Genomic DNA, 24,371 nt, shown 5'->3' on the forward strand with positions numbered 1-24,371 from the left:
ATAAAATTTAGTTTATAAAATAAAATTTTAATGAGCGCAATTTAAAGGGAGAGATTTTCATACCAATCAACTTTTTAAAATAGCAATACCAAACAATTAGGATGTATACTCCCAGAAAATGGGAATCATGTTTGTCTTCTATGTAGTATATACAATATCTTACATATTTAGACAATTTTACAATTTAGACAATTTAGACATAATTATAATAAGACTCAAAGTTGTTCCTCAGATTAGGAGCTGGGAAGTAACTTAAAAAAACATCTAGGGGACAGCTATGTAGCACAGTGGATAAAGCATGGGCCCTGGATTCAGGAGGTCTTGAGTTCAAATCCGGCCTCAGACACTTTGCACTACCTGTGTGACCCTGGGCAAGTCACTTAACCCTCATTGCCCCACCAAAAAAAAAGAAAGAAAGAAAAAACAAAAATAAACAAAACATCTAGCACTTTTTGTGGTAGAAAAGAATTGTAAACCTGGTGGCTTCATATCAGTGGGAAATGGCTGAATAACTTGTGTTATGTGAATATAACAGAATATAATTTTTTGGTAAGAAATGATAATGAGAAGCTAGATGGCACAGTGAATAGAGGACCAGTACTGGAGTCAGGACAATTCATCTTCCTGAGTTCACATCTGGCCTCAGACACTTACTAGCTGTGTGACCCTGGGCAAGTCACTAAGCCCAGTTTGTCTCATTTACTTCATCTGTAAAATGAGCTGGAACAAAAAATGGCAAACTACTCTAGTATCTTTGCCAAGAAAAACCCAAATGGGGCCACAAAGATTTGGACATGACTGAAATGACTGAACAACAACAACAAAATGCTAACTATGAGGAATTTAAGAAACACAGGACAACTTGTATAAATAGACACAGAATAAAATAAACAAATATACACACACATAAAAAATGACTACAACATAAATTAGAAGATCCCTAAAGCTAGACTTTACATAAATGAAAAACCAATAAAAGCCCCCAAACAGATAATGAGACCTATCTCCCTCTGCTTGCATTAAGGTGGAGGACTCAGGGAAGAATGGTGTATACACCAACAGAAGAGGTCACTGTATCAGGGGCTTCTATTTAACTGTTTCGCTTAGATACAAGAGAAGGTTCAGTTTCAAAAGCTGGGAAGGAGAGAATGTCCAGAAATGACTGTACTTTAAAAATCAAAGGGTAAGGGGCAGCTAGGTGGCACAGTGGATAGAGCACCAGCCTTGGAGTCAGGAGTACCTGAGTTCAAATCCAGCCTCAGACATTTGACATTTACTAGCTGTGTGACCCTGGGCAAGTCACTTAACCCCAATTGCCTCACCAAAAAAACAAAAACACACACAAAAAACAAAGGGTATAATATAAAGCCTATTTTTAAAAATTTGACTGAAAAACATAAAAAATAGCTAACTCAATCCCTCATTTTACAGATGAGCTCCGAGGTCACAAATGTGGGTTGGGAGCATGGCTGGCTTTGGAGCCTGGGTCTTCTAAGGTTCTGTTCCTTGCCAGGGTCTGCTTCTAACTCTCCAAGCTATTCTCCAGCAGGCTATATAAGCCACCTCTCCCTGACTTGAGGTTTCCTGACAGAACCTCTACTTTATGACCTCATTCCATCTCCTCCCCCCACCCCTGGACTCCCTAGACTTTCTCTACCATGCTTCCACACCTGGTACTTTCTCCCACAACTTTTCAGCTTCCTTTCGTGTGTTCTTTTCCCCATTTGAATGTAAGCTCCTTGAGGGCAGGGACACACTTTCTTTTTGCTTGAATTTGTATTCCCAGAGCTTAACACCTGTGCCTGGCACACAGTAACAACAGTAAGTCCTGATGTTTGTGGACTTGACTTTCTGCTATACCACCTGCTTTCAGAAAATCTATTTCAGATGTCACATTATTAAAGTAGCATATATTTTATAAATACAAAAACTCAGAACCACATATGAAATCTTATTTCTAAAACTACTTGTTATTCTATAAAATCTATAGTAAATCAGTGGTAAACTTAAGTTACCTTGTCAAATGAGATAATGCATGTAAACTGAAAACACAAATGAGAACAACTATAAATGACAATTATCACCTAAGTAGGTAGTGTACTTGGATGCATTTTGTTAAAAAAAAATTTAGACATTTTATTATTCTGAATACAAATGGGAATCATAACTATAAAGGGTCATACAATGCCAAGGACAAGCAAATATATCCTTACCTTTTAGAAGTGCTACAGAAAGTTGGTCAGTGTTCAAATTGTTGACATATTTGCCCAAATAAGTATTGAGAACCCAGGCTATAAGACCTTCCAACATGACTGTGTCTTGAGGGGGTGTTTAAGACTCTAATGTCATTCTCTCTCACATGTACTCATGGTTACAGAAGAAGCTATGGAGAAGAAAAAAAAATGAGAAGAAATGGAATTACTAGGCGAATCTCCCTATAAGCTGCCCTCAATCACAAATCATTTTTTTTTGGCAGCTGAAAGTAATTTCAACTCAGCAATTTAAAATTCAAAATAGTTCCAAAAAGTCATTAAAAAATCATCTCAATGAATTACTCAATGAGAACACCAACAATCTGCTTCACTGGATTACAATGGGACTGGATTGTTCTAGATCAAGTTAAAGCTGAAGTGACTCTACTGTCCTGAGAAAATGTACCTATGTCCACTACTTTTTCCTGTATTTGTCATTATAGGTCACCCCAATTCAGGTTTGGAAATTAGCTCATTATGACTGGAGGGGAGAAGAATCTGGAAAAGAACCTTCTTCAGGTTTGAGTTAAACTAGATAGACTTTGAGATGTCCCTTGCAAATGTGAAATTCTGTGACTGTTTTGGAGTATTACACATGTTTAAATGTGGGGGAATTCAGTCATGGGCCAGATAAATTTGTTTTGATAGAAAAACTATTACTATCAGGAAAAGTTAACGTTCTGATAAGTCATAATAAAATGTAGCATGAATTTGTTCATTTATTATGAAAGCAAATGAACTTTCTTTGGTTCTAACTACCGGATTGCAATACTGAACTACTACTGACTTAGTTTTCAACATTCATTTTCATAAGAATTAGAGTTCCAAATTTTTCTCCCTCCCTCCCTCCCTTTCCTTCCCCCTCCACAAGATCGCAATCAGGTTATATATGTACAATCCACAAGTGTTCTTTTTATCAGTTCTTTCTATAGGGGTGCATTGAACTACTGACTTAGTTGAGCTTGGATACCTTTGAGGCAGTTAGTGTAACAGAAATAAAACTGGGTTTAGCATCATGAAACTTCTATTCTGGCTCTGACATTAACCTTAAGTTACTTCATGCTTTTAGGAGCCTCAGTTTGGGGGGGGGGGGTTATCCATAAAAGGGGGATAATGATACTTGAATTGCCTACCTCACAGAGTTTATAAAGGACACGCATTTTGTAAGCCTTATAACACCATGGAAATGTGAACTGTCATTATAATCGATTAGTACTCTACCCAATCAACATATGAGAAAATGAGGCACAAAAAGGTTAGCTGAGTTTCTCAAGTCATTCAGCTAGCAGATTAAAACTGGAATTCTGAGTTGTGGGTCCTACTGATCTACTCTCACCTCTCTACCATTCAATTCAGTCTTAGGCAAGACAGATACCTATGATGTCGGCCAGGGCATTGATCCCATTTGGAACATTTTTACCTTTGGGATCATTTCCAAGTATTTCTCTCTTCCCTCCCTGCCCCCAGTGATTCACACCGTTGCCATACGCACAATTCCATCTATTATTGTTGAACTAACAAAAACATAGAATCCATTTCTAATAAATTGTGTTAGCTCACATCTCCCAGCCAGTCTTGATGGTTATTGTCCAGAGGCAGTTTGTAACCTAAATACAGTACTGTATTAAAAATGGGGGAAAAAACCCTTTAAACAAGTGGCACCCAGAAATCATCTAGCATCCATACCCCTCATCTGATGAGGGAACTGAGGCCCAGGGAGCATAAATAACCTGCCCACAGAGCCATGTACCTCTTTACTGACAAATCAAGAACTGCCTGTCTCCTAACCCCTGGTCCAAGACTCATTCTACTACATCGTAGCAGACAAAATGTTTCCTTTAAAATGCTCAGAGAAACAACATTTTGTAGAAACCAACGAGTTTAAGGGAGGTTTCAGGGTATGCCTTATAAAAAGATGAAGTTACAAAAAGAAATATGAAAACAAACGTCTTCCTGACAGCCTGAGATAAAGAAACTCGATGTGTAAATAGGACTACAGTAATCTTAAACAATTAAACCGACTAATTATAGTGCTGGAGCAGCTGGAGGAGCAGGGGTGCAGGTCAAGAACGGGAAGGTATCTGCATTCCTGGTCAGACTGGTGAGGCTAATTCATGGGGCAGCTTCTCCCACACAACCAAGCGTCAGTCAGTACTGACACTTAATATTAAACTCAAGCTGTGTGACAGCTACTAGTTCTTTCTCCTGTCCTTTCCAATCAGTGCCAAACACCAACCCCTTCCTGATCCCTTGTCACCCTGCCCTTCAGTCTGGCCAATACACAGTGCTTGTGGCTGGGTATCAATCGGCTCCAGCTCGGCCAACTGGCTGGTATGCATGACCTTGAGTCAGCCAGGATCCTTCTGCCCGAGGGTGGCCAAAGCCAGAAAGAAGGGGCCACCCCCCAGCTCCCCTCTGCAAACAATGCACCCATTCCTGGCCAGGGTGGCAGCTGTGGGCTGTGGCAGGGATACAAGTGCTCAGGGGAGGGAGAGCCCTGAGGATAGGCAGGCCAGAGTATCCCAGCAGGGAAGGAAAATATCAACAAGTGGTAGATAGCTCCTCCTCTTCCTCCTACTCCACACCCCTGCGGGCTCCCACCAGGGCAGAGAAGAGAGGAAGGGGATGGAGAAGTCCATCACGCTGCACAGTTTCCTGGAATGTGGGGAGGAATCTGTGGCCTGGGTCCGAGGAAGGGGACAGACAGGCTCTACGAAGGCGGGGCTGCTCAGGAACTGGCTCCCTCCCACCCAACACCAGAAGCCTGGGATAGTCAGAGGGCTCACTCCTGAGGGAGGGGACACCCCGGGGGCGGGGAGTTTCGTGGCCCCGGGTGCCTGCCTTGGGCAGCTTGGCCCAGGGAAAAAAGCTGTGGGAGGGGGCTTGGGATCCCACAGCCTCAGGGAGCGGACATTGAACAGGGTCAAAGCGGGGAGGGCTCAAGCCCCTGGCCGGCTCTCCTCACCCAGTTTGGGGGCCAAGGGGTTAGGGGGAGGGGGCGGGCGCTAGGGCTGCTGCCGACTCCCCCTCCTCACACTCGCACCGGCTCACACTTGGAGCAAAGTTCGGGGCACACACGGCCCTAAGTACTGACACTAGGGCACACGCGCCCGCATCAGGGGCGTTCACACCCGGGCCACCGCACCTCCCGGCACGGCCGCCGCCGGCGTGTGCTCACACTCAGACACTGACACACTCAGGCGCGCTCGCCCCTACTGGTTCGATCCCGGTCACGTGTGTCCTTTGACACACTCAGGTACGCTCACCTCACTGGCCCGGCCCCGGTCCTCACACTTGGGGGTCACCCACAGACACACTCGCCCCTACTGGCCAAGTCCCAGTCACGTGTGTTCACACTCAGACACACACCGGGGGGTCACCCACGCTGACACTCTCAGGTGACCCTCACACTCATCCCCCCACCAGGGCCTCACCCTCAGCCGCTCCCTCACTCTTAGTCACCCCTTCCCGCCGGCCTGGGGGTTGGGTGGTCCCGGGGGGTCCCCGCCCGGGCGGCTCGCTTCCTCTCTACGTCAGGGGTCGGACGGTCGGGCCTTATGCCGGAGGACCACCGGGTCCCGCAGCTCCGCCCCGCTCCGCCCCTCCGGCGCCCCCCCGCCTCCCGGCTCCCCACCTGCCGCCGCCTCAGCTGCTCTTCCTCCTCCTCCTCCTCCTGCTCCTCCTCCTCCTCCTCCTCCGGCCCCTCAATGGCGCCCGCAGCCGCTCCGTCCCGACCAGGCCAGACCAATCGAGCCCGAGCCCGCGATGCGGATCCTGCCCAGCCCAGAAAGGGAGCGAACGAGCGCCGAATTATCGATGGGCCCGTCCCGCCGCCCCGCCCACTCTCCCCGTAGACCAGCCCGGCCGGCCTGGGCTCCTCTTCTTTCTGCCCCGGCTGGCTCTTCCCCGCCCCCCGCCTTCTTTGCCCCTCCTCCACTCTACCCCCCACGCCCACCCCGGAACGCCGGGGACTCTGGGAACCTGCTCACAGACTTGGGCTCCTGCGCTGTGTGACCTTGACCAAACCGTGCTCCTCTCTGGGCTCCCGGCGCCGGCGGGGGAGGGGGAGGGGCGGGCGAGCTGCGCCTTTCCTCCTTCTACCCCGCCCTTGCCCGGCCTCACCCTTGCCGAAGGGCTCCGAGGGATTAACACCAACCCTGAGTTCCAAAGAATCCTGGACACAATTTAAAAGAGCCAGGCTTCCGGCTAAGAAAACTGGGAACTGGCTCTGCCTGTTAGTCGATGGACCTGCTTCTGCCTGTGCTAGGCGCTGTGGTCAGCACCGGCACTGGGGATAGATACAAAGTAAGGCGCGAGACCGCCCCTACCCTCCAGGAGCTCACAGTCTAATGGAGGAGACGACCTGTAAACGACGAAATACAAGCGATGTATACAGGATTCCCCGGAGACTGTCTCAGGCGCTGGCGCCAAGGGGGGAATCAAGGAAGAAGGGGGGGAGGGGGTATAACTGGGGCAGCCAGAAGGTGAGTAGAAGTGGCAAATCTTAAAAGTGGGGGTGGGCTGATAAAGAACTGGTAGACCGATAGATTGGGGCTACGTCTACCAATCAACGAGCAATTAATTAGTAGGCACCTACTATGTACCAGGCACTGTTCGCTGGGATTGGGCATACAAAGACAAAAATGAAACAAGTGCCTGACTTTAGGGAACTCAGACTACTAGAGGAGAAACTATGTACCTATATACAAAATAAATACAAGGTCTTTTTTTTTTTTTTTAGTGAGGCAATTGGGGGTTAAGTGACTTGCCCAGAGTCAGGCAGCTAGTAAGTGTTAAGTGTCTGAGGTCGGATTTGAACTCAGGTACTTCTGATTCCAGGGCCGGTGCTCTATCCACAGCGCCACCCAGCTGCCCCTATACAAGGTCATTTTAATAGGAAAATAATGGGAGCTGGGGGAAGAGACGAAGCGGTTTTGAAAATATAAGTTGCTTTCTGGCAGGGATTGCTTCGTTCTTTGAATTATTATCTCCAGTGCCTGGCACATAGTAGGTGCTTAATAAATGATTGATTGAACTGATTTTGGAGAAAACTAGAGATTCCAAGAGGGAAAAGTGCCACCCGCTTCCTCGAGACCCCTCCAGGATTTGCTGTCTACCCTAACAAGTTAGTGACGCTACATTCTCCCCAGTGTAACTTTTTGCTTCCTAAAATACCTACCTTTCCACTCTCCCTCAAAGGTCCCCCATCAAACAGTCCCACCCAAAGTATGGTCCCTTTAAGGAATTAGGAAACCAGGATCGTCTGAGATTGTTCCAGAAATCCCCTAACTCCAGTTACAAATAACCAGTATGTTCTTTCTGCTACCATAGAATGGGGCCCTTTACTGTCAAACAGTGAACTTACATTCTGCATAAATAAATCCCCACAGATGGATAACAGCTGTTTTCCCAGGCCAGATTAGGCCAAGGGACTTGTTTAGGGTCACACAGCCCTGCTAGGGGCAAGTAGAGGCCTGTGAATGGGATGGGAAGCAGTTGCCTCACCATGCTGAAGTCTACTGTCTCTCCAGTAAGTTGGAGAAGTGTTTTTGTTTGTTCTCTTCCCAATTGAGGCCCAATTGGCATTCGTGCAGATCGTGGTGCGTAAAACCAAGCTGATTAGGGTCCTGCCTTTCCCTACTTCTCAAAGAGTTACAGAAAAAAGCCTTGGACCAGGGAGTTAGGGGTTCTGGGTTTTAATTCTGGCAGTGCCACCTGGGTGAGTGGCTTCCCCTCTCTTGGGCCTCCATCTCCTCAGTGAAATGATGGGTTTGGACCGAGGTACCATCCAACTATGGGCTGCTTTCCTACTGTCTTTCATATTTGTAGACACAATGAATTTCTCATGTCAGTGAACACTAGGAAGTCCAAAAATCAGGGGACAGCAAAAAGAAACCAGACTTCAAGCTGATAAAAATGAAAATCATCCCTACAGCATTGCAACAGACAGCATCAGACGGTACCATCCCTTTCTGAAATCACCTTCCCTCTACCCTTTATATATATTGCTTGTTTTTTGTGTTTTGTGTTTCTTTTCTTTACATATCTTGTATGTAAGCTCTTAATTTGTAAGAAGTATTTAAATGTTTGTTCATTAGCTGACTGACTTTGCATTTTGGTCCTCAGAATAACCCTTTGAGGTAGGTTCTATTGTTATGCCCATTTTGCCGATTTGTTCAGGATGCCACAGCTACTAAGTGTCCCAGGACTGTCGGGAACTCCATGTTCCTGACTCCAAGCTCTTAGTACTGACCCCAAGTAGGATGGGCCTCATTTGGAAAGACAGTGGGGTTCAATTTCATTAGAATTCCTTTTCAGGTGCTGGTTGAACTAGATACCCACTAAAGTCCCTTTGGGGATGTAATCCAAGTGGTACAGGGACAAGAGGGCCAGAGGACAGAGGCTCAGGGTTCAAGTCCCGGCTCTACCTGTTAGTCAGCAAGAATAAGAGAACAGGCCAATTTGACCTGAGTAGAGAGTGTATGAAGCAGATGATCGGGGCAGTTTGGTTACTATCCTGGTTAGTTTAGGAGGGGCAAATCATTTAACCACAAATGCCTCAGACATCCGCGACTATCTCTATCTTGCACTAGACCCAGAAGGCTCTGAACGAGAGGGTGAGGTTGGTGACCTTGCACAGCCCTGCCTCACTGAAATCCAATCCACTTCAAGTCATGACATCACTCTGATGTCATGGTCCTCTTGAAGAATGCAAGACCAACAACATCCTAGAGGTTAAAAATGTGTTGTTGTTGTTTTTTAATTAGCTAAAACTGTGTTTTTAAATTAATTGCTATGGATACCAATTTTGGTTAAACATATTATTATTTATTAACATTATATACCGGGGCAGCTAGGTGGCGCTGTGGATAGAGCACCGGCCCTGGAGTCAGGAGGACCTGAGTTCAAATTCGGTCTCAGACACTTAACACTTACTAGCTGTGTGACCCTGGGCAAGTCACTTAACCCCAATTGCCTCACCAAAAGAAAAAAAACAAAAAATATTATATACCAGTAAAGGATTGACCAAGTGGTAGAGAAAGAAGGGAGAGAGCTTCATCATGAAGGCTAGTGAAAGCAGGAGAAAAGACCCATGCTGTCTCTGGCACGTGGTCTCAAGGAAACCTCAGAGGGTTCAGAAAACCTATAAAACCTATAGTTGTGGCATTTTTAAAGAGTTTTTATCCCCTTTCAATAGAGGCGGTCATTATACATTGGTCAAGGCTAATTGGTTAGCATCATTCAATTCCATTGGTTGACCTGACCTGAGGGTGGTCCAAATTAAGATGACAGTCCAGGAGAATATAAAAGACCCCCACTGAAGGTGTCCAAGGCAAAGTCCTTTGTCTAGGTGCGGTTTGATCTCTTCTGTCCTTCACTGAGCTAAGCAAAAGAATCCATCTCTATTTCTCTTGTTCCCTTGGGTTTGTCCCAGATAAAGGAGAACAGTATTTTTCTGGAGTATGGGGGAGAAAGGAATGAAACTGATCCCTGGGTACTCCATGGAAGAGCTCAAAAGGGTTAACAGCACACAAGCAAAGGGTTAACCAATAAACTAAGGTTTGAATTCTTTTTTTTTAAATTAATAAAATATTTTTTTCCATTACATGTAAAGATAGTTCTTATCTTTTGTTTATACAAGCTTTACAATTTCAGATTTTTCTCCCTCCCTCCCCTCCCTTCCCCCTCCCCTAGACAGCAGGTAATCTGATATAGGTTTTATATATGTATATGTATATATATATATATGTATATATACATATATACACATAATAACATTAATCCTATTTCTGCATTAGTCATGTTATAAGAGAAAAAATCAGAGCACTGATGAAAAACTTCAAAATAGAAAAAAGCAACAGCACCAAAACCAAAAGAAATAGTATGGTTCATTCAGCATCTATACTCCGCAGTTCTTTTTTTTTTTTTTCCTTGGATTTGGAGATCCTCTTCCATCATGAGTTCCCTGAAACTCTTCTGTACCATTGCATTGGTGAGAAGAATATAGTCCATCACAGTAGATCAACACTCAGTGTTGATGATACTGTGTACTATGTTTTTCTGGTTCTGCTCATCTCACTCATCATCAGCTCACGCAAGACCCTCCAGGTTTCTCTGAACTCCTCCTGCTCATCATTTCTTACAGCACAATAGTATTCCATTGTATTCATATACCACAACTTGTCCAGCCATTCCCCAGTTGATGGGCATCCCCTCAACTTCCAATTCCTTGCCACCACGGAAAGAGCAGCTATAAATATTTTTGTACATGTGGGTTCCCTTCCCTCTCAACATTACTGTAACCAGAGGGTTCACGTCCTTATCAACAAACCCTATCAACAGAAGCTTAAACAGTAGCCTGGGATTAATAATCACGGATGACAGAAAACAGAAACTATACCTAGAAACCAGATCTTAAAGAGATATCCTAACCAGAGAGACCCTTGGGGTCTGACAAGTTTAAACATGTTTTATGAATATGCATAGAAGGATCAAATGTGTCCTTAAGTTCACCTTATGATGTTTAAACCCCCAAAACACACCCCTAGTGAGAAAGGTACCTGCCTTGGGAACATTTAGGACCCCAGGAATTCTAAAATATGATGTGAATCTTCCACAAGGAGGAGATTAAGATAATGAGGAAGTAACCAACATTTTTCACTATATAACCATTTCCATCTCCTAAACGGAGACACTTTTCTCCTTGGTATTCTCCCTGTGGTCATCACAGTCTTTTAATAAAACTGGAAACTGAGTTACTGAGTCTTGTAATTCTTTGGGACACCTCACAATCAATTAAATCCATCCCTACATTACCCCCCAAAAATCCATTATTAATAATTATTTTCTCACAAAAATGACGTGCAAATAAGGTCTTAGATCCTAGCTGTGTGACCTTGACCGTCATTTGACTTCTATCTGCCTTAATTTCCTCCTCTGCAAAATGGAGATAATAATAGCACCTCTTTCCCAGGGTTGTTGTGAGGATCAAATGAGATAAGATTTGTAAAACACTCTGCAAACTTTTAAGTGCTATATAAATGGTAGCTGCTGTTATTTAATCTTGTTCTTGTTTTTGCCCAGGGTCACACAGTCAGAATGTGTCACAGGTGGGGCTTGAACCCCTCTCTGTCTTCCTGGCCAGCTCTCTTCCCAACATACCACACTGTCAGTAAACCATTCTGAATTTCCCCAAGCTTGTTCGGGTTAAAATACAATCTTTTTAAAAACATGTACATTATCAGAAATTCACAGTTTCATACACAGTCCTTTTTTCCCTGTTCTTTGTATATTAAAATGTCTATTTGTAAATTAAAAATATTTGTCTATTTTAAAATTATATATTAAAGTGTCTATTTGTAAATTAAAATGTCTACATTAATAATAAAGAAAATTTACATTTAAAAAAGTGTGTGAAGGGAAGCAATAGGAAATCAGTAAATAAGTTGTTTTTGCATGTTGAAAATGGAGTTTTACTCTATATGCTCTGGAAGTTTCTAAGTCCAAGATGTAGTGAACTCTTCAACAATTTGGTGGAGTAAGACAGACAGTGGAAAGGACACTGGATCTGGGTCTGAGGACCCGGGTTCAAATGCTGCTCCTGACACTGACTACCTGAGACAAGTCACTTCCCCTCTCTGGGCCTCCATTTCCTCATCTATGGAGTGAAGGACTTGGACTAGAGGGTCCCTGAGGTCCCTTTCAGTTGGGCTCTGTGACCCTAGTGGACAGTTTCTTTCTTTCTTTTTTTTTTTTTTTGGCGGGGCAGTTGGGGTTAGGTGACTTGCCCAGGGTCACACAGCTAGTAAGTGTTAAGTGTCTGAGGCCGGATTTGAACTCAGGTCCTCTTGACTCCAGGGCCGGTGCTCTATCCACTGCGCCACCTAGCTGCCTCTTCCTAGTGGACAGTTTCATGAATTGCTGTTGCCAGTAACTACTCATCCCTAATCACCATGAATTCTCCATCCTCACATAAGTTGCAAGAGTGCCACAGGGTCTATTAGCGAGCCCACACCCCAGTCCTCCAGGTTCACAGCCTAGATATCATCCCGAACCCACACTCCCTCTCACCCCCTATACACCTATCTGTCGCTAAGGCCTGTTGCTTCTAGCTTTGTAATTTCTCTCCTGTGCTCCCCTTGGCTTCTCTGATTCATGGCATCACAACCCCAGCCGCTCTGATTGGAAGGTGGGCCCATGAACTCCAAACATCCATCTAAGGAGAGAGCTCATCTCCTCCTTTCTCACCTGCCTGCACTACTTTGGGACTCTGGGATTTTTCCTCCATGCCCCTGCCCCACCCCCACCTTTACAAGTCCTTTTCTTCATCAGTCTGGTCCCATTAGATTGTACGCTCCTTGCAGGCACAGGTTGGGGTTTGGTTTTTTGGGGGGGGGGGGTATTTTTTTTTTTTGGTATTTGTATCTCTAGCACTTAGCACAATGCCTGGCGAGTAGGAAGTGCTTAATAAATGTTAATTGACTGACTGATACTGAGACCATCCTGGTGCAGATCCTCATCACCTGAAGCCTGCTGGTGTGTCTGCCTGCCTCAAATCTCTATCCATTCTATTTCATCCTCCATTCAGCTATCAAAGTGACCTTTGTAAAGAACAAGTATGGGGGACAGCTAGGTGGCACAGTGGATAGAGCACCGGCCCTGGAGTCAGAAGGACCTGAGTTCAAATCCAGCCTCAGACACTTGATATTTACTAGCTGTATGACCCTGGGCAAGTCACTTAACCCCAATTGCCTCAAAAAAAAAAAAAAAAAGAACAAATCTAACCATGAGACCCCTACCACCAACACCACACCATTCAGTCAACTCCAGTGACAAATCTTCCATTTTGCTTTTAAATCCATCCCTCCATAACCTGGCCCCTCCTACCTTTCTAATTTTCATATCTTCGTCCTCATCATGTATCCTAGGGTTCAATGGCACTGGCCTCCTTGCTGTTACAGATGACACTCCAAGTCTGGACTCTGGGCATCTAGCGATCCCCCATACCTGGAATCATCTCTATCCTTATCTCCGCCTCCTGGCTTTCTCAGCTTCCTGCAGGTCTCCACTAGTCTCACCTGGAAGAAATGCTTCTGAATCCCCCTCAGGGCTAGTGCTTTCCCTCTGTGGATTATCTTCATCTTACCCTGGAACTATCCTGTTTGTACATAAATGAAGTTGTCCCCTCCATTAGACTTTGAGCTCCTTAAGAGAAGGGATTATTTGTTTCTTCTTTTGGCCTTTCTTTGTACTCCCAGAACTTAGCTTATCGCCTAGCACCTTGTAGTTGCTTGACTGAGGACAGTACCTGGCACACAAAAGACATTTCATAATTACACTGAATATTCTTTACTGTTGATGACCCTGGATCATTGCTACACCTGAACAAACATCCAAGGAAGGAATTAAAGTTATCAGCAAGGGGCAGCTAGGTGGCGCAGTGGGTAGAATACTGGCCCTGGATTCAGGAGGACCTGAGTTCAAATTTGACCTCAGACACTTGACACTAGCTGTGTGATCCTGGGCAAGTCACTTAATCCCCATGACCCTGCAAAAACAAAACAAAAAAAAGTTATCAGCAAATAATAACAACCTGGATCATGATAATGTTGCTTCAAAAGCTGCGTCTCATCCCTGGCTTCCTGCCAGTTTGGATAAATCACTAAGTGTCCTGGAGCCCATGGATAATTAAGTTTGTTTATAATGTGCCTGGGCTCACTATTAGAAATGTAACCTGATATTCTTTCCTAGGGCTTCCATTAGCCTTCAATCACAGGAAGGCACAAGAAGTCAACTTGGGCTTGGTTGTACAAGTTATGACACATGAACATAATGGGATAGTGAGAAACGATTGAACGTGGACGAGTCAAAGAATCATGGGAAGAAATGAACAGATGCAAAGTGAAGTGAGCAGAACCAGAGGAAACAGTCAATTCAATACTTCAAGTGATCCTGTGAGTAGGAGCAATGTCAACAAAAAGGACTATACAATGAGACTAATTATAATGACCAAGCGTGATTCTAAGGAACTGAGAAAAAAATATGTCTCCCTTGATTTCAGAGGTGTGGGGGCTATGGCTGTGGTCATTGTGTTGGTTGAATTTATTGACCTGCTTCTTTCATTTTTAATCTTTGTAATAAGGGAAGGGTTATGGGTAGGGAAGTGGGGAGGGCTAAAATTACAAATGAAGGTGATGTAAAAGTAAAAGAGATCAATAAACTTGTTTTACAAGGAAAGAAATTAAAACTGTACAAATAAAATACAGTTCAATTCCTTCTTTTAAAAATTGAGTCTTTAAATTGCTTAAGAAAAGAAAAGAAAAACATGGGAACAAAAAGAACACAGAGCTAAGATTTCAAAGGCAGGTATGAGCAAGAGAAGTATCCCTGACTGTTAATTGTTCAACCTGTCAAAATATATAATTGATGAGAAAAGGAGGTGGGGAGTCAGACTTATATGATCACAGGATTTAGAGCATCTAATGGAAAACTTTTGACACTATGGACCAGCACCTAGTACCTTATCTCCCAGTCCACACACACACACACACATCTGTTTCTTTTTATATGTTGTCTTTCCTCATTATGGTGTAAGTTCTTTGAGGACAGGGATTATCTTTCTTCCCATTTATTTTTATATTACCAGTGCTTGGCACATAGTAAGCTCTTAATAAATGCATATTGACTGATTGAACCCAAGTCTGGGAATCAGGAGGACTTGGGTTCAAATCCTGCTTCTGACCCGTACCATAGGTCACCCATTTGGAGATCATTAGTCCACGCTTTCATTTTACAGATGAGGAAACCAAAGGAAGGATTCAAACCTTCATTCTCTGACACAAAATCTGGTGTTATTTGCATTTCTCAGTCTATTGTCTCCCTTCTTTACCTTGAATGAATCGAGAATGTTGTGTTTGAAAATGAAAGAGAACTGGCAAAGAATTGAAAATAGAGAGACTGTCCATCAGTTGGGGAATGACTGAACAAGTTGTGGTATATTAATGTAATGGAATACTGTTGTGCTGTAAGAAATGATGAGCAGGCAGATTTCAGAAAAACTTGGAAAGACTTAAGTGGACTGATGCTGAGTGAAGTGAGCAGAACCAGGAGAACATTGTACACAGTAACAGCAACATTTTGGATGATCAACTTTGATGGACTTGGCTCTTCTCAGTGGTGCAATGATCCAAGACAGTTCCAAAGAACTCACAATGGGAAATGTTCTCCACATCCAGAAAAAAGAACTGTGGATTCTGAATGCAGATTGAGCCGTACTGTTTCTACTTTTTGGTTATTGTTTCTTTCCCTTTCTGAGCTTTTTCCCTTGTGTTCTGATTCTTCTTTCACAACATGACTAATGCAGAAATATGTTTAATGTGATTGTACATATATAACCTATATCAGATTGTTTTCTGTCTTGGGGAAGAGGGAGGAAAAGAGAAAAATTTGGAACTAAAAATCTTATGAAAACAAATGTTGAACACTATCTTTACATGTAACTGGAAAATAATAAAACACTTTTATGATTAAAAAAAAGAAAGAGAATGATGACATACAAAAAGCTTAATAACACTGGCTATTTTGTTGGGTCATGATGACTCATGACAAGATCCATCAGTTTTGGAAGTGTTTAGAACCACATGATCTCTGAGTTGGAAAGAGTCCCTGAGGCAGCTCAAACCAAAGCAATAATCTCCTTTCATTCTCAACACCTGGGGAAGCATCCATCTATAATGGGGATCCCCAGTCTTGAGGGGATATGGGTTTGCTGTGTGCAAAATAGTCACCAACATTCTGTCTGTCTATCTCTCTGTTTCTCTGTCTCCCTGTCTCTCTGTCTCCAAAGCGTAGAGAAACACCTACTTAAGCTATAAACATAGTGTTTCAAACCTGGAAAGGCCTTTAAGGAACTCTAGCCCAATCATCTCATTTTACTGATGAGTAAACCAACTTGCACAGAGGGGAAACTTAGCCCACCCTCATGACACCCACCTATCCAGTTTATCCAGATGTACTTTATAGCCAAGTGAACAGAGAATTTAAACAATTCATCCAGAGTCACATAGCCAATCCGCCACTAGGAAAGAAGAGAAGGGAATTTACCAGCTTACCAGCAGCTGGTACCTTGATTCTCTCTCTAGTCTATTAAGTTTTTGGCAAAAATATAGGGGAGTCCCCCCTTGAATCATAATTAAGTGCCTGGGGGCAGCTAGGTGGCGCAGTAGATAAAGCACCGGCCCTGGATTCAGGAGGACCTGAATTCAAATGTGGTCTCAGACATTTGACACTAGCTGTGTGACCCTGGGCAAGTCACTTAACTCCCATTGCCCTGCCCCCCCCCCAAAAAAATAAATAATTAAGTGCCTGGGTGGAGGTTGCATCTCACAGGTAGGGCCAGCCCTCTGAGTAGACAGAGCAGAGAAGTCCCCTTTTATCCAGACGTATAACTAGTGTCAGGGTAGGCCCGGTCATGCCTTCATTTTCCTCCCCAGTCCAGGCCACAGCACCTGAAATTCTTGTTAGGGAAGGATTCATTTAGTTGGGTCTTGAAATCTTGTTTGTCTTCCAAAATCTCCTGATAAAGTGGGAACGGGTCCTCCAGGGCTGGCAATAGTTAACAGCTCCTACCTTTGCTATCGGACCCAGGAGAGGATCCTGGAAATGATGGGGGTGAGGACCCTGCCTGAGACACTTCTTAGGATCAGTGAAAAGGGCACTGGATGTGGAGTCATGAATTGTGAGTTCTATCCCTGATGCTGTCATTTACGAGTTCTGTGACCTGAGCAAAGGAGCTCACCTTTGTAGGCCTCAGTTTCTTCATCTGCAAAATTAGGGGTGAGGACTAGATTGCCTCTGAGACCCTCTGAATCTATTATCCTCTAATCCAAGGTGCTTCAGATTCTGCTCAGTGCCACCTGCGGATATCAGCGAGTGATCTTGGAGCAGAGAGTTTGGGGGTCTTTATAGAAAGACCTCGAGTTGGTGATGTTGACGCTATTGATGGCACTTTGCAAATATTATTTCATTTAGTACTCACAGCAACCTTGTAAGATAGGTACTATTATCATCCCCACTTTACAGATGAGAAAATGGAGCTTGAAAATGGGAGCTAAGTGACTTGCCCAGGGCCACGTAGCTTATAAGTGTTTGAGGGGAGATTTGCACTCAGGTCTCTAGGGGCACCTAAGTGGATAAAGAGCCAGGCCTGGAGTCGGGAAGACCTGAGTTCAAATGTGGACTCAGATACTCACGAGCTGTATGACCCTCGGCAAGTCACTTAATCCTCTTTGCCTCACTTTCATCATCTGTAAAATGAGCTGGAAAAAGAAATGGCAAAGCATTCCAATGTCTCTGCCAAGAAAACCACAAATGTGGTCATTAAGAACTAGTTGGGCAGGATTGAAATGACTGAACAACAACTTCTGATTCCAAGTTCAACCTTCTATCTATTGCTCCAAGAATGTATGTGGTGGGACCCAGATAGAGATCTGCCTCTCCCCTTTAAAAGCAAGTTCCACAGTACTACTGCTCTGAAATAATAGAATGGCTCAGAGAAATATGAGAAGATTTCTCTGAACTGATGCAGAGTGGGTAGAACCAGAAAAAATAGACAATAATTATAACAGTTTAAGTAGAAAGAATAATAACAATCAAATAATCAAAACTCACTGATTAGGGGCAGCTAGGTGGCGCAGTGGATAAAGCACCAGCCCTGAAGTCAGGAGTACCTGAGTTCAAATCTGGCTTCAGACACTTACTTAACACTTACTAGCTGTGTGACCCTGGGCAAGTCATTTAACCCCAATTGCCTCACTAAACAAACAAACAAACAAACAAAAAACTCACTGATTAACTATAATGACCTAGCTTGGCCTGAAAAGAGAGACAGAAGAAGGTATCTTCTCTTGCTTCTTTGCAGAGGTGGGGGACTGTGGGTATGGAATACTGCTATAATGTCCAACTGGGTTGATGTGTTAGTTAGTTTTACTGAACTGGTCTTTTGTTGTTGTTCTAAGGAATGACTCTCTGGAAGGAAGAAGGGTAAGGGATATATTAAGAAATATAGATGATGCAAAACAGAAGATAGCAATCATTAAAAAAAAAAACCCCTCAAACTCTATATGTTACAATGTGCAATGAGATGGGACTGCTTTTAAAGAAACCACACACACAAGCCAGAGAGCTCACCCAGCTCCCAGAATAGGTCTAAACAAGCATTTGGTATGTCCCCTTGGGCATTTCCAGACAGAGTTGGCTCTGTTTATTGACTTTACACCAGAAGGAAAATTAAAGGTCATCTCATCTAGTCTAAACACCTCCCCCATTTTACAGATAAGCAAATTGAGGCCCAGAGTAGGAAGTCATACTTGTCCAAAGCTGCTCAAATTGTTGATATTCAAACCCAGATCCTCAGTCTCCAAAATTCAGGCTTTTCCCCTTACATCACAAATCACACGGGGGCAGCTAGGTGGCGCAGTGGATAGAGCACTGGCCCTGGATTCAGGAGAACCTGAGTTCAAATCTGGCCTCAGACACTTGACACTTACTAGCTGTGTGACCTTGGGCAAGTCACTTAACCCTCATTGCCCACCCCCCCCCAAAAAAAGTATAACAAATCACACAATTTCCAAGTCAGAAGGGAGACAAACTGCAACACTTCATTAAGAATCTCTTCTATACCATCACTGGCCTTTATTTGAAGACCTTTACCACAGAGACACCCCCCACCTCATGACAGCCTATCACCCTTTGGGCTAGCTTTAATTGGGAGGACATTTTTCCTTCCAGTGGACTGAAATTCACCTAGTCTTCATTTTGTTTTTTGCTTTTTTTTGGCAGGGCAATGAGGGTTAAGTGACTTGCCCAAGGTCACACAGCTAGTAAGTATCTGAGGCTAGATTTGAACTCAAGTCTTCCTGACTGTAGGCCCCCTCACTCTATCCACTGAGACCTCTAACTGCCCCCACCTATCACTTCTATCTGTTGTCAAAATGTTCCTGGGTCATCAGAGCTTTGTTTAAAGTTTCTGGTTAGCTCCATGTCTTCCCTGGTTTCCCTTGGATCTTTGCTAAAATCCCTCCTTCTACAGGATGCTTGTCTCCATTACTTCTATTAGTGCCCTTCCTCTCTTAATTAGCTCCAGTTTACCTTGTAGTCGTTTGCATGTTGTCACCTCCATCAGACTATGAGCTTCTCCAGGGCAGAGACTATCTTTTGCCTGTCTTTGTAACCCCACTGCTTGGCACAGTACCTGACACGTAAGCAGGCACTTAATGAATGCTTCCTGATCAGCCAGCCCAGAAGGTGTCTCTATTTGTTGTAGACTTCCCTGGGGAGATTTAGAACTGAAAGGGACCATTTTAGATCCTAGATTTACAAATGAGTAAACTGAGATCCAGAGAGATTAAGGGTCTCTGAGGGTCATGCAGGTTGTAAAGGATAGAATTATGGATCCAGCCCAGGCCCTCTGTTGCCAAGTCCAGAGTTCTTCCCCGCCGCACCAGAGAGCAGAACCAGATCCACAGAGTTATCACAGCACTTCTGCCACACTGTCCTTCACACATGACTCCCAACTCCATGCTTTTTGCCCCCCCCCCCCCCCCCCCCCCCCCCCCCCCCCCCCGCCACTGTTGGTGTTTTCCCTCTGAAATTACTTTCAGTTTGCCTTGTATGGTACTTGTTTACACATAATTCTTTGCACAGTTTCCTCCATTGGATTGTAAATTCCTGGAGGACAGGGACTGTGGGGGGTTTTTTTTGCCTTTCTTTGTATCCAAAGCACTAGTACAGCCTCTAACACAGTAGGTGCTTAATAAATGCTTGTTGACTTGATTTGCTTTGATGGTAACTAAGTACTTAGCAAAAGCTTGAAGATGTAACCAAATAATTAGCATTCATATAGTGCTTTAAGGTTTACAGAATACTTTATAGCTGTCTCATTTGATGCTTACAACAACCCTAGGAGGTAGGTCCCATTATTAACCCCATTTTACAGATGAGGAAACTGAGGCACTCAGAAGTTAAATGACCTGCCCAGGGTCACACAGCTAGGAAGTATCTGAGGCCAGATTTGAACTTGGACCTTCTTGACTGTAGACCCAGTGTTCCATCCACTGGGCAACCAAGCTCCAGGCCTGATTCCAGCAGGACTCAGAAATGTTTTATAGTTTACAAAACAAGGAGAGTATAAGCCTGTGTGGTAAGTAATGCAAGCAATGTCATTCCCACTTTACAGACAAGGATGCTGAGGCTCATTGTTCTTAAGAGATTTGCTTGAAGTCACCAATGCAACAAAAGGCAGGGCAGGAATTAGGACCAACAAGGACTCCAGGGTTCCTTCCCCTTTGTCATGTTATCCCTTATGGTTTTGTTTTTTGGGGCTTTTTTTGGTGGGGCAATGAGGGTTAAGTGACTTGCCCAGGGTCACACAAGCTAGTAAGTGTTAAGTGTCTGAGGCCGGATTTGAACTCAGGTACTCCTGAATCCAGGTCCGGTGCTTTATCCACTGTGCCACCTAGCTACCTTCTCATGGAGGGCAGATCTAATTCACATTATTCCCCCTCACATAGCTAAGGTCCAACTAAACTGGCCAGCTGTTCTACCTACATCCGTTCCTGTGCCTATAATAGTATTCCTATCCCCCCTCTGCCTCTTGGAATCCCCAGCTCCATTCAAAGCTTAGCCACCTCCAGCTTGAGACCTTTCCTGGTCCCTGCACCAGAAGTTAACGCCCCTCCCCCAATACCCTTGCATTTTCCTTGTGTAGTCAACAAGCATTATTAAGTGCCTACTATGCGTCAGGCACTGCACTCACTGAATGCTGGGGATTCAGAGAGAGGCAAAAGTCAGTCCCTGCTCTCAAGAAGCTCACGTGAGGGATAGGAGTGCGATAAATGCCTGTCAAATTGAAGTGAAACGATCCTTCTCAAAATCTATCTTTCAAAGTCCTTCAGACTCCCCGCTCTTCCCTTAGTGATGGAATCCTAGGCTGGAAAAAACCAGTCAGTGTGAGCGGTTTAAAAGTAGAAAATATTTTATTGAAAAACTATATGTCATACAGTGCAAACTCTCATCATACGTGTCGCCCAGAACACTGGCCTTGTCTAGCCCGGCCCATTTGGGAATTCCGGCTGAAACCTCTAGTGAGGAAATATCTATTGCAGTTCTTCCCAGGTCATCCCAAGAGATGAGAATGAGGCATTTCTTGCAGATGGCCACTAGAGGGAGCTCTCTGCTCATCAATTGAGTGACCTGGCTTAGGGTCTTCAGGGTCCAGGTTTCCCTTTCAAGGATGGTGTCCTCAAGGGAAGAAAAAAGGGGAGAAAGGCCCAGAGGCCAATCTTAACCAACTGGTTATTACAGTTGCCAATGGCCACATCCAAGTCCGGTGAATTTTTTTTATCTTGCCCCCTGAGGTTGGTTAGAATGGCTTCCACTTGGGCCAGAATCATGGAGCTCCACACTCCACAATGGACCCGGCCAGGTCCACGTTCCTAGCACCTTCTGCAAGGGTAGCCTGGAAGAGATTGTAGACATCATCCAAGCCAACTCCCTCATTTAACAGAGAAGTCAACGAACTCGCCCAAGGTCCTTGGCAGGCAAGCAGGGAGGGTCGGGATTTGAACTCTGGGCCTTTGACTCCAAATTCATCCAGTGGAAATAACTTCCTGTCTTTGTATCCACAGTGCCTTGCGCGCAGTAGGAGTTTAATGGATGTTCATTGAACTAAATAGAACCTTCTATTCTTCCATAGTACACAAAACAGTTCCTGCATATACACACGCATATACACATGCTCTGCAACACAAATTCAGGTCTTTGGAGATATGGCACAAACAGGGCCCGGGGCTTCTTCTGGGCCCCAGGGCTCGTAGGTAAAAGAGATGGGGAAGAGAATCAAAAGGAACACAGCCAGGGACAGGCCCCCAGCCTGAGGTAGCAGATTTTGAATGGTTCATGGGAAGGACCTCACACAACTGTGTCCCCCCCCAGAGTCATAGATTCAGAGCTAGAAGGTCTCCTAGAAGTGGCCTAATCAACCCCCCTTCATTTTACAGATGAGGGAAACTGAGGCCCAGAGACAGAAAGGTCATACAGGTAATAAGTAGCAGAACCAAGATTGGAAGTTGGCCCTTTGGTTCTAGATCACTCACTCTGTTCCCCTATACCATGCTCTCATAGGAAAGGGGTTGTTGTTAAAGGCAAGACAGCATACAATGATGTCTTCAGATGTGAAATCCAAATGAGCAGGGTTTCCAAGAGGGGAGGAGATGGGCAAAGGGAGCAGGCTCAGGAAAGTCTTAGTCACAGACCTTCTATGGTGGTTACAAGTGTTGTAGAAACTGAGTCACAACAGTCAACCCAAGAATCAAGTCTTTCTCCCCAGCATAAACATCTGATACCCACCCCAAACCTTTCAAGCATGAACCATCCTAAAGCCTTGGGGTCTGAGAGGGACTCCCTGCCCACTGACACCTCCAACATGGCCCTATAGTTCATAGGATCATAAAGAACCTTAGAGGCCATTCTAATCTGGCCTTCTCCTTTGACAGATGGAAGCCAAGAGGTCTGAATCCTGTCTCTGAGCCTCTTCCTCCTAGGCTAGTGGAGGCAGATGGGGATGGGAACCCTGAAGTCTTCATGAGAGAAGGACCAGGATCTAAGAGTCCTCTTGGTTTCCCAAGAATTTGGAACATAGGAGTAGCCTTGGAAATCCGACGGGTGAGGAGACCAAGGCCCAGATAGGGAATGTGGCTGAGCCAAGATTGCAGAGTTCTTTAGTGGTGGAGCTGAGAGACTCGTCTGAGCTTCCTCCCAGCTCAGGTGCCATGATGCATCTTGGAAGAGACAAAGCAAGATAAGGAAACGGAAGAAGGGGAGAGACCAAAACAAAGTCATTCAAATACCTCTTATCCCCACCCTCTGAAGGCAAGAGACAGGCCTCTGAGGAGCAAGGCCCATGGAAGGAGGGAGGCTGGCCCAAGAAGAGCAACAGAATCCCACGGTCAGAGGCAGACCTCAGAAATGGCCATCCCTCAGGGAGCTGACAAGGTCACCCAGCTTCTGCTCGGATCCTTCCAAGCCCATTAACCGAGTTTCATGCCCATATCCTGTATCCCGACGGGAAGCGGTTTCTCTTCTACATCTGGAAGCAGGATCTCTGATGCACTCTGGGGGTCTGGCTTGCCCTTCCCGGGGCTCTCCTCTTGGGAGAAGGGCACATCCTCATTCCAGGGGGAGCCCGAGGAGCTGTTCTCAAAGTCGGGGCAGCTGCTGTGTGATGAGCACTGGGAGCTGTGATCGGAGTTACACACTTTGACGATGCAGGTCACCTTAACCTGGGTTCCTCCACTGTGGGGGTGCTCTGTTGAGACATAAAGGAAGAGGAGGGGTCAGGCCACAGAGGCCAGGAGCAGGGAGAGCTGGGACGACCAGAGCATGGGCTGGAGCCTAGCTTCTTTTTTTTTTTTTTTGTAGGGCAATGAGGGTTAAGTGACTTGCCCAGGGTCACACAGCTAGTTAAGTGTCAAGTGTCTGAGGCTGGATTTGAACTCAGGTCCTCCTGAATCCAAGGCCAGTGCTTTATCCACTGCACCACCTAGCTGCCCCATGGAGCCTAGCTTCTTAAACTGTAGATTTCCGCTCCATATGGGGTCCTGTAACTGAATGTAGGGGTCACGAAAAATCTGGCAACAGTGAAAGGTTATGTATGACTATTTAATTAAATTAATTTTTTTTTGGTGGGGCAATGAGGATTAAGTGACTTGCCGAGGGTCACACAGCTAGTAAGTGTCAAGTGTCTGAGACCAGATTTGAACTCAGGTCCTCCTGAATCCAGGGCCGGTGCTTTATCCACTGCACTACATAGCTGCCCCTGTATATGTATTTTATATACCTATATAACCAAGGTCGTATGAAACTTTCTTGGGAGAAAAAGGGTTGCAAATGGAAAAAATTTAAGAAGTCCTGAGTTAGAAGATTCTCACTCTGGAGCAGGGGTGCCTAATCCAGCATAGCCCAGGGGGTCCTGGATAGATTTCAAGGGGTATCTGTGAACTTGGATAGGTAAAAAAAAAATCAGTCACATCTTTATTTTCCCTAATATGTAACTGAAATTTA

The 24,371-nt window shown here is 44.7% G+C and overlaps 2 protein-coding genes across 8 annotated transcripts in view; both read right to left on the reverse strand.

Annotated features, from left to right (window-relative positions):
- Nucleotides 1-6,004, reverse strand: part of VPS13D (vacuolar protein sorting 13 homolog D) — a 338,497-nt gene extending 332,493 nt beyond the window's left edge. For 4 of the 5 annotated variants that reach the window (XM_043991354.1, XM_043991352.1, XM_043991351.1 and 1 more), the window contains exons 1-2: nt 5,887-6,004; nt 2,214-2,383 (exon numbers count right to left, since the gene is read on the reverse strand). In XM_043991354.1, coding sequence (XP_043847289.1) covers nt 2,214-2,310 — 97 coding nt within the window. In that variant the 5' untranslated portion in view covers nt 2,311-2,383; nt 5,887-6,004. Of the gene's footprint in view, nt 1-2,213; nt 2,384-5,686; nt 5,783-5,886 lie in introns of those variants that run through there. The other variant, XM_043991350.1, reaches the window with a different exon arrangement.
- A 15,258-nt stretch (nt 6,005-21,262) lies between these two features.
- TNFRSF1B (TNF receptor superfamily member 1B) overlaps nt 21,263-24,371 on the reverse strand; it is a 61,148-nt gene continuing 58,039 nt past the window's right edge. For all 3 annotated transcript variants that reach the window (XM_043998886.1, XM_043998884.1, XM_043998885.1), the window contains one exon: nt 21,263-23,616. In XM_043998886.1, coding sequence (XP_043854821.1) covers nt 23,339-23,616 — 278 coding nt within the window. In that variant the 3' untranslated portion in view covers nt 21,263-23,338. The remainder of the gene's footprint in view (nt 23,617-24,371) is intronic.

Source organism: Dromiciops gliroides, chromosome 3 (genome assembly GCF_019393635.1).
Source record: "Dromiciops gliroides isolate mDroGli1 chromosome 3, mDroGli1.pri, whole genome shotgun sequence".
NCBI lineage: Eukaryota > Metazoa > Chordata > Mammalia > Microbiotheria > Microbiotheriidae > Dromiciops > Dromiciops gliroides.